This window comes from Rosa chinensis, chromosome 2 (assembly GCF_002994745.2).
Source record: "Rosa chinensis cultivar Old Blush chromosome 2, RchiOBHm-V2, whole genome shotgun sequence".
NCBI lineage: Eukaryota > Viridiplantae > Streptophyta > Magnoliopsida > Rosales > Rosaceae > Rosa > Rosa chinensis.
The window spans coordinates 28,334,090-28,344,379 of record NC_037089.1 but is presented as its reverse complement, the minus strand read 5'-3'; the positions used below and the strand labels follow the sequence as shown (position 1 = coordinate 28,344,379).

Below are 10,290 nucleotides of genomic sequence, written 5' to 3'. Positions count from 1 at the left end.
TATCTTATCCTAATTCTCTTTTTTCTTTTGTTTTCCCCCAATTTGCTTTGTTTCAGTTTTATTACAGACTCTATGAATTTCTGTATTGTTTTGTGATTTCGCGTGTGTGTGTCTGGGAACACATTTCTTTCCTAACATAGCGAAAAAGAAATAGTTAGCCGGTTGTTGGTTGATGGGTCTGAAGAATTTGTGGGTCTTCAATATGAATTGTCTGGTTCTGGAGGAAATGGAGTATGGGGATGATTTGGATAAGTTGACTAGTAGAGCTATCAATGCTTTGATTGTTCTGGGATTTGGGACCTTTACGTGTCTAAGTTGCTATCTCTGTGGCTTATTTTTCATTTGGGCCTTTCACTACACATGTTGTTTTAGTAATGCACCTGGTTTTGTTTTCCTCTTACATGATTGCATTTAGATTCCCTTGTTTACTCATTTAACTGATGGAGTGATGGGTAGCCGCTGATTTGCTGGTAATCTGGTAAAGTATTTTGTTTCTGATTTTGTTTTGGGTTTTGGGTGAATCAGAATTATTGACGAGAGCACCAAAGGATCCTGTTGAACCCGAAAAGGTTCTTAAAGCAGCCCAAGTCAAACTCGTCCTCACCACTCAAGTCACTCATCACCATTGGTATTATGCAGTTCACCCTTCTTGATCCAATTTAGAAATTTACTGTGTTTCTGACATTCTGTTATGTATGTTAGTTTGGTAATCTGAATTACTAAGTTGCTATTTACTAATGGGTAGTCGAACATTAGAACATGAAGAAGAAGTTGCTGTGTACTAATGGGTAATCTGAATTACTAATTTTGGATAGTTTTTGATTCAGTGATTCTTCGAGCTGTTTTGGATAGTTTCTGATTCAGTGATTCTTCTGAGAACCCTCGATGATGAACGTTGTAAGTAACGTTTGGACCTTTCTTTGTTCAGAACATAAACATAGTTCCTGGAAACTCTTGGTTATTAGGATTTTGTTGGAACATAAACATAGTTCCTGGAACCTAGTTTATTCGAATCTTTTTATAGGCTACCTACGATTTGTATCTTTTCATGATTGGGACTCTTGTTCTCATTATTATTTTAATGGTAGATTCTGATATTGCCATTACTTCCTGGAACTATGCATCTACTTAATTCATTAGCTGAGGCTTGAAATTGTTTTGCATTTCACAGCCATTACAAGAGGAATTAGGATTAACTGTTGACTATTGGTTTTGGCTGGTGGATTGTAGTTAAGTTACAGGAAGTTGCTGTGAAGAAGTTCCTAGACCAGGATTTCCCGGGAGCTACTTTGGCTGAGTTCAAAAGAGAAGTAATTCTCTAGTCCTTGTCTGCATTTTCATATTCCAATTTATAGTACCAGCACTTTCGGGAAAAGAAAAAAAAAGTTACAATCTAGAAATAATTGTGGTATATTCTGAACCATACTTTCCCCTGTTTTAAGTTATAGACAAAATAAATTGGTAGACTATTGGTTTTCAAACTTAAGTTGAACGGTAATTGATCGTTCCTCGATCCTCGCTAAACTAATATGGCGGACTATGCATCTTTGTACTTTTACAAGTTTGACACATGGATCAATGTGCTGCCTTGGCTATGATTTTAGTTTCCAGGTAATGTGCATGATAAGTTTACTCGTCTATGATTTTAGTTTCCAACAATGCATTCACTTGGATGATTGTGTCAATTGCAACTAAAAACTTAATTGACTATGAGCATTTTTTTTTTTGGGGGGGAGAAATTAACTATGAGTAGATTTTAACAGACCATGATATGGGTTGGCTCTGCACGAGTCTTTGACAGTTTTAGCTGCAAAGTAGTGGAAGAGCATTGGCATGTGAGTCATAGATTGCATCTGCATTTGCAACTTAGAGATGATCTCTATTAGAACTTTGTCAAGAAATGAGGACCCACAATTGGAAGAAGATAAACTACTTGGCACAGGTATACCAGAAGGTCTAAATGTAGAATCTCCTCCTCAGTGCAGAAATGCATATAAACCTATCCCAAGATGTATGATTATCCAGTTTACTGCTTCTTTGGTCATGATTTGATACTTAACCATGAATATATAGTCTTTCACAACTATCAATTGTCAACTGTATAGAGTTTGCGTTTGTTATTGCTTGAATGCACACAAGTGCCTGATGTAGACATTGTCAAATTTCTTCAAATCACTAAACAAGTTTGCATCTTGCAGGCCAATTGCGTGGTCAGATTATTGGGCTTGAAATTTGTTCAGCATTTTCTCTGTTTATTACTGTTAAAAAGCATACCTTATTTGTTGACTTCATGTCTAGCCCTGTATTTCTATGGATGAGATCGATCCTATTGGGGGACAGCGTTTTAGCTAAGGGACTAGTGCAGACTGTGAAATCCAAAGAACACTCATGGAGTTGCTTAACCAATTAGATGGATTTGATCAACTTGGGAAGGTACTTGAGTTCTCGTTGATCTTGTTGGTTATTAAGATTAAATGGATGCAAAATACTGATTCCGGTGCTCTTAAGGGTTTGGTGTTTTTCTTTGCATATTTGGTTTTCTAACAATGATCTGATCATGGTGCAGGCCAATTGTGAGTGAGACATTCAAGGTTATGTTCAAGATAATGTTGTTCAGAGCATTGCAAGCTTCTGTCATGATCTGCAGGTCGTGGACCAGATCCTGGACCTAGCAAAAGCTTCAAGGTCATTGGAAGTATATAGAGCATTATATTTGTGCAAATGCTAGCCTTTTTGGATACATATATATATATATATATATATATATATATATATATAGATGATTGGAAAAATGCTAGCTCTTTTGGAAACATGAATGTATATATAGATGATTGACAAATGCTAGCTCTTTTGGTACACTAGACGCTTGAATTAGAATACTTCATTATGTAATATATATTGAGCATTATATTTATGCAAATATTCTACGTAGAATATCGATAATGAACGAACGTTGTATGAATACACATTTGTCATCAATCAACAATAAACCACTAAAATCACTCAACGGTCTCTATAAAATTTTGTTGTCTCATTAGTATTCACACAACAGAAAGAATAGATATTAGTTGTCTCATGTTAAATCACATAACGGTGTAGAAACAATACGTTGTATGACTTGTGAAGAGTTCAACAATGAGCCTCACACATACAACAGTTACTTTATGATATCTGTTGTGTGAAGGAACAACCAACAACAGTTGTCATATTTTTCTGTTGTATGATAAGTTAACCAACAACAGTATGGTATTACTTCCGTTGTCTGAGTGTCATTTTTCTGTTGTGTGAAAAGTTAACCAACAACAACGTGTACTTACTTCTGTTGTCTGATTACCATCGAAACAACAATTGAATGCGCCGCATCCAAAATCTGGCATTAGCATGCGCAGAATCGGTGCAACGGTTTTAACTTATGTGTTGTGTCTATGGTATACACACAACAGTGAAACACCGTTGTTGGAATGTGCTCATCACACAACATCGAGATAGATGACAGACGACAGACATGGTTCAAATCACACAACAGATTTCCACCGTTGTGTGATGCATTTTTTGTAGTAGTGTAAGAAGCCACCAACAGGCAGAACCAACCAAGATATTTTCCATACACATATACATTTATTGTTGTTTGAGAAATTTGCTCGCAAGACGAACGATAGCCAAAATGAGGTCGGTAATTTAACCGAAAAAACAAGATCAAACAACTCAATCAACAACCTAAATTCCTAAAAGCACCGTATAACCAACCAAGATAAAAAAAGACAAGCAACACTAGGACCAAAAAATCGTCTTCACAGCCAAAGCCCAAACAAAGAAGCCGAACGCATCAGTAGAAGAACTCTAATATACTAGGTAGACAGCCTGCGCTTTGCCGCGGGTATGGGCCTTTTTGTTATATACATGTGTTACTGATGAAACAATAGTGATTGCATAATAAAAAAACGATAATTGCTGTTTATGTACACTAATTCATTGAAGTTGTTATATCCATGCATTACTGAGGTAATTCTTTGTAAAATTCAACAATTGCAACTGGAAATTCCAATTAACAATACAATAAAGCTCAACTTCAAAGTTGTGCTTTACGTACAATCCAAAGGAAAACTGATGACTGGCTCCAGAAGTATCTGTTGTGTACCTATACCTTTTTGCTGCAATACAAACACTGTAGAAGGTATAATCCAAGAAGTTCAAGCGACTGAGAAGGCTTAAAATTTGTCAACCGGCGTCTGAGATGACATTATAGATTGTAAAAAAAAAGGGAAAAAGTATAGGTCATAGCAGTTCAGAGAAGCTTAATTTGTAGGAACACTTAATATGTAAAGAAAGTCAGGGTGCAACTAATTGATTTGTATAGTTAAATTAATCATGATGTTAAAGAATTGGACGCATTTAGCTTTTAAGTCAAGAGATTGAACCAATTGACCATTACTAAACTGGTATGCAACTATTTTTCTCTCTCTCCCAATACTTCCAAATTCTTATTCGTAGTCTAGAAAAACAAAAACAATGAATTGTTGAGAGATAGAGAGAGTACCTTGTGCCTTCCCAAAGCCAAGGTTGTGATGCAGTAGAGCACATGAAAAACTGGTAGCACAAAGACAAATATATAGAAGTGGTGAATCCCATATGCAGATAAAAGGCAACTTTACATATAAATTCAGAGTCGGAGCTTTGAAAATGTCCCGTAAGAAGGTCCATAGAAAATTACCTTTTGATCTACACAATGAGACAGACAGTTCGCATCTCTCTCTTGAAATAGTTGCCTAATGTCAGACAATGTACTCTGGTAAACCAGAAAATCTAGTTGCAGCATGCATCAGTGGTGCAATAGCTTCCTTACATTCCTCAGGGCATTCCATGCAGTGACAATAATGGAGCAAACCAACCATTATAATGAGTTAATAACTCCTCTGATAAGACGCTTTGGAATGTCTCAACCATGTCATAATTGAAAGGTATAAATCATATTTCGTTTACTGTCATCTTAGTAGCAGTTACTTTTGTTGATCAGAAGACTGGATCCTTCAAAGCTAAAATAGTGCTACAGCATCTTAAATTCTAAAGGTTGTTGAAAGACCAATCGCAAATAAATTTGTGCCTCACACATCACATCACATAAACAGATTGCGGAAACAACATTAGGAATTAGAAATCCAACCTGTTTTGGCTGAGAATCTGCTGCAAAACTTATCTCTTCGATTGACTGCAAAAAAAAAAAGAAAAAAGTAATATATAACATCTCTGCCAACACTGAAGAAAAGATCCAATCCAAAAAAAGTGCAAAAATCCACCTTAAAACTACCTAACTGAAGGTCAGCAGCGATTAGAAAAGCCCTGAGGCTTTTGCAAGTCCCAATCCTATTTGAAATTCTCATTGAAAATTGGGAAATTGATAAATGGCAAAGGCTTCAGAAAAAAATATATTAAAAACTAATGTGCATCAAACTAAGCAAGCAACTGAACAAATTGGTCTAGTTACCTCTTATAAACTATCAGTCGTACCAAGAATCCCGAAAATATGTCAGAGTCCTACATTTGAACTTCAATGAATAAAAAGAAACATTAATAAATGAATAATAGCAATACTGTCACTTGGGAAAAAAAAAAACAAAACGTTATAATTACATGGAATATAGAACACCTTTAAGACTCAAAGCTTAGAAAGCTAGTGTCATTACCATTTCTCAGAACCTTGAACACTTCTTTAAGAATCTTGATTTCTTAAAGACCTTCATTCCAGGCCTTTCTACGGAAGCCAGAGGATGCTTGGGCTGGAATCGCACGCGCATACATGAATACTACCTCAGCAGTAAGATAAATTTATCTCTGCAAAATGCAAACTTCAGTACATCTTTGGCAACTTGTATCACGAAATGGTGTCTTTAGTCCTATTTCTGGAATGTATTCAGAGTTATATGTGAAAAGTTATTAAGTTAATCCATTCCAAGTATTTGCAGGATGACAGATTTTTTTTAGGATTAATTTCAGTTTACCCCCCTGAGGTTCGGGGGTGTCATCATTTCACCCCCGCTACTTTCAATTTTGAATTTTTACCCCCCAAATTTTCCAATTTCAATCAGCCGTGTCCAATTTCTACTATTTTCGTCCAAATTGGACGTTAAGGACTTAAGTCTGACCCTTGAGGGCTAAAATGGTCATTTCAACATAAAAATTTTTTTAAAAAAAATTCTTTTTCTATTTTTTAGTTTTTAGTTTTTTTTTTTTTTTCCTTTTTCTTCATTGATTTTTATTATTATTATTATTTATTTTGTCTTCAACTTATACACCACAAGTTATAATAGGTTTATAAAAACAAGAAAAATACTCTAAGTGGTTGCTGGTCTACGATATTTGTGATATATCTCCCATAAAGTGAAGAATTTTAGGATATATTCTAAATAAAGTGAAGAAATATTTGTAAAAAATAATTTTACACTTTATCTGTAAATAAATATCTGTATATCCTCAATAAAGTGAAAAAATATCTGTGTAAAATCATTTTTAGTCTACGATATTTGTGATATATCTCTAATAAAGTGAAGCATTTTATGATATATTCCCAATAAAGTGAAGAAATATCTGTAAAAAATGATTTTACACTTTATCTGTAAATATTTGTATATCCCCAATAAAGTGAAGAAATATCTGTGTAAAATCATGTTTTACAGATATCTATTTACAAATAAAGTGTAAAATTATTTTTGACAGATATTTGTTCACTTTATTGGGGATATATCATAAAATTCTTCACTTTATCGGAGATATAGCACAAATATGGTAGACTAGCGAGCTGCTTTCAACTACCTAGAATATTTTTTTTTGTTTTTATAAACCTATTGTAACTTGTGGTGTATAGGTTGAAGATAAAATTAAAAAAAAAAAAAAAAAAAAAACAGAAAAGAAAAAAAAATTTTAAATAGAAGAAAAAAAATTTAATTCGTTTTTATTATTATTTTTTAATTTTTTTAATGTTGAAATGACCATTTTAGCCCTCAAGGGTCAGACTTAACGTCCAATTTGGACAAAACAGTAGAAATTGGACACGGCTAATTGAAATTGGAAAGTTTGGGGGGTAAAAATTCAAAATTGAAAGTAGAGGGGGTGAAATAATGACACCCCCAAACCTCAGGGGGTAAACTGAAATTAATCATTTTTTTAGGGAAAATTTCGCAAACAGTACACTAAGTAAAGACCACTAATAATTCTTATACACAAAATTTCAAACCAAACATTTCGGTACACAAAATCTGAAACTCGACCCACTATCAGTACACGACGTCAATTTTTGACACCAAAATGTCCATTATGCCCTCAATTCTTTTTTTTTTAAATATTTTTTTTTTATGTTATTTTTTTTCCCTTCGTTTTTATCTCTTTCTTCTTCCTTCTTCCGGGCTCACTCCCTCGCTTCCAACGCCGCCCTTGCGGGGTGAGCTTCTCCCGCCGCTGCCGCTCCGCCTCCACGTGGTTGAGCGGCGTGTCTCGGCCCAGCCCGGGTTTCCGGCCCCGTTTCTTCAGCGCTCTTTTCATCTGGCAGTCGGAATCGGCAAAGTCCGGGTTTGGGTTCGGAGCTCCGTTCTTCTTCTTGCTAGAACCAAAAACATGTTTCTTGTCGTCATTGTACGAGATGTGATCCTCTTCCTACACGCCAGCAATGATGCCGATGTCAAAAATGGAGAAGTTCCGGTTGATGAACTCGAGCGGTCTTATTTCCGGGTCGGGCTGATCTGACCCGAACAACTACTTGGCTTGCTGGATCAACCCCCAGTTCTCTCTGATCAAACCGGAGGAACCCATTTCAAGAACACCGTCGAAAGTTGGGATGCAGATCAAGGTCTCGATCCCGCGGATTTAGGCCTCTTTGGCTCTCTCGCAATTGTTGAACTGAAGCTCGTGGGCCCTGCTCAGCCAGATTGAGGTCCCATAGCTGAAGGCCTTGCTGGGAACAGAGCAGTCCCCGACGGCGAAAGATTGAGTGAGGGAGTGAGCCCAGAAGAAGGAAGAAGAAACAGATAAAAACAAAGAAAAAAAAAATAATAGAAAAAAAATTATTAAAAAAAAAACTGAGGGCATAATGGATATTTTGGTGTCAAAAATTGACGTCGTGTACTGATAGTGGGTCGAGTTTTAGACTTCGTGTACCGAAATGTTTGGTTTGAAACTTTGTGTATAAGAATTATTAGTGGCCTTTACTTAGTGTACTGTTTGCGAAATTTTCCTTTTTTTAAAAATATGTGTTTATCACCTTATCTCACACTTTTTTAACATGTGAAAAGGGGCTGACTGCTATTGCTGTTCAAAGTTGAACAGAATGAAAAGTCAATGGTGAACAAATATTTAGACAATAACAATAATCAGTACCGTAGGAACATCCCCCTGATCCTTGATGCTCAAGACTTTTGTTTGTGTTAGTTTGTTACACATATCGGGAAACCGTGCATCAAAAGATAGAAGTGAAAACCTATTCTGCAAAAATTCCAAACACATTCTATAGATATAGGCATCCCAATTCAACACAACCCATTCTGGTGGAAAACCCTAATAAATACCTTTTTTTTTTTTTTGAAAGGGGTTTGGAACCCAGCCTAGCTGGGAGGCTCAGCCCCACGCCCGGTTCCATTTATTGAAGTAATACTTTGCAACGGGGGGGACATAAAACCTGAACCCCGTGCAACATTAGAAACATTACAAACATCCTCATAGAGAACATCCCGAATAATAACAGGAGTTTCATCTAACCACACATCAAAAATGTAATTAAAACTAGCAAGGTGCGCTAACCTGTTGGCTACACCGTTTGCTTCACGGAAGATGTGACTAACCTGAATTGAGTGAAAAGATGTCAAATATGACTTACAATCATCGATAATACGCCCAATTTCAGATCTATCTTCCACATCACGCTGCAGAGCAGTAACAATAAGGGAGCAATCGCTCTCAACATCAATAACGGTCATGTCCTGATGGATCGCCAATAAGAGCCCAGCCCTGCATGCTTCAGCCTCCATATGTAAAGCAGATGACGCATGTGGGAAATGCCGAGCCAGAGCTGGCAAACACATACCATTTTCATCACGTATCACAACTCCCACTCCACCATCACCGTAATCAGCCCGGTAACTCCCATCCACATTCACTTTCAGACGCCCACTAGGAGGGTTCTGCCATTTGGTCTTTTCCCTTCTACCTTGCGCATTTCCATGCACATGAAATTGCTGATATTCCTCAAGAAATTTACTAGCCCACTGCGCAGCATTAGAGGCACAAAAGAAACTCTTGTTCCACAAGACATTATTTCTTTCAGACCATATGACCCAGAGTGCCATGAAAAAAGCACAACGTTGATTACCATCCAATTTTTCAATGACGTTCAACACCCAATCCTCCACACATGAAGCAGCCACATTCTTGGCCAAAAGGCCCAATTTGGTACACACCCAAAAGCATGCAGTAACATCACAATCTCTGAACAAGTGTAATCCATCTTCTAATGCATGATTGCAGAAAAGACAATTACTATCAAGTAGACTAACCTTATGGGAGAGAGCTCTTCTAGTAGGTAGAATGCCTCTGAGTAGTCTCCAAATAAAAACACGCACTTTGGGTGGGATGTTGGCCCCCCAAATTATCTTCTAGTATGTAGCATTAATGCCGTAAGACCCATTTGAGCTAGAAGCCCGGTCAGATCTACCTTCATCAAGGCGGGCCACATGGTATCCACTTCTCACTCCATAGTTTCCTCTCTTGTCATAGTGCCAAACAAAGTTGTCATCTGCTCCTCGAAGGCTTAGAGGGATACTTGCAATTATGCCAACTTCCATTGGTGTAAATAAAGCTTCCAAAAGTGGAACATTCCACTCATAATCGTTCTCCACCATTAAGTCACCTACCCTCAATTCTTCATAGCCCAGCGCTGGAGAGGAAAATGGTTTGAAATGTGTAGGTAGTGGAACCCACGGATCCCGCCATGCAGAAATATGAGCTCCGGTGCCAACCCTATATCTCACCCCTCTACGTAAAAGATCTTTGCCATGCAAGATACTCCGCCATGCATACGAGGCCCCTTTAGTCACTTCAGCATCCAGGAAGTCACACCGTGGGAAATAGCGAGCTTTATATAACTTAGCTATCAAAGAATCCGGTGACTGAAGAATCCTCCAACCTTGCTTCGCGAGCAAAGCTTGGTTGAAATGAACCAAGTTTCGAAATCCTAGACCGCCTTCTGTTTTGGGAACACACAATCTCTCCCAAGCCAACTAATGGATTTTTTTCTCATCAATCTTGTCT

At 37.1% G+C, this 10,290-nt stretch overlaps 1 protein-coding gene across 1 annotated transcript; it reads right to left on the bottom strand.

The window, feature by feature from the left end:
- Positions 1-8,464: 8,464 nt before the first annotated feature.
- LOC112184048 lies at positions 8,465-9,881 on the bottom strand. The gene is made up of 4 exons (XM_024322345.1): positions 9,695-9,881; positions 8,861-9,490; positions 8,663-8,737; positions 8,465-8,469 (listed from the first exon to the last, which is right to left on the bottom strand). Exons 1-4 carry the CDS (start codon positions 9,879-9,881, stop codon positions 8,465-8,467), a joined length of 897 nt encoding a protein of 298 aa, XP_024178113.1.
- Between the last annotated feature and the right edge of the window lie 409 nt (positions 9,882-10,290).

Bases quoted from the DNA above. Each gene is read 5' to 3' on its own strand.
- LOC112184048 (XM_024322345.1), bottom strand. From the start codon at position 9,881: ATGGTGGAGAACGATTATGAGTGGAATGTTCCACTTTTGGAAGCTTTA. The intron at 9,491-9,694 runs GTAGATCTGACC...ATCATGCATTAG, and splicing joins TGTGGCCCGCCTTGATGAAG to AAGATGGATTACACTTGTTC. The intron at 8,738-8,860 runs GTAAGTCATATT...ATGTGTGGTTAG, and splicing joins TGGGCGTATTATCGATGATT to ATGAAACTCCTGTTATTATT.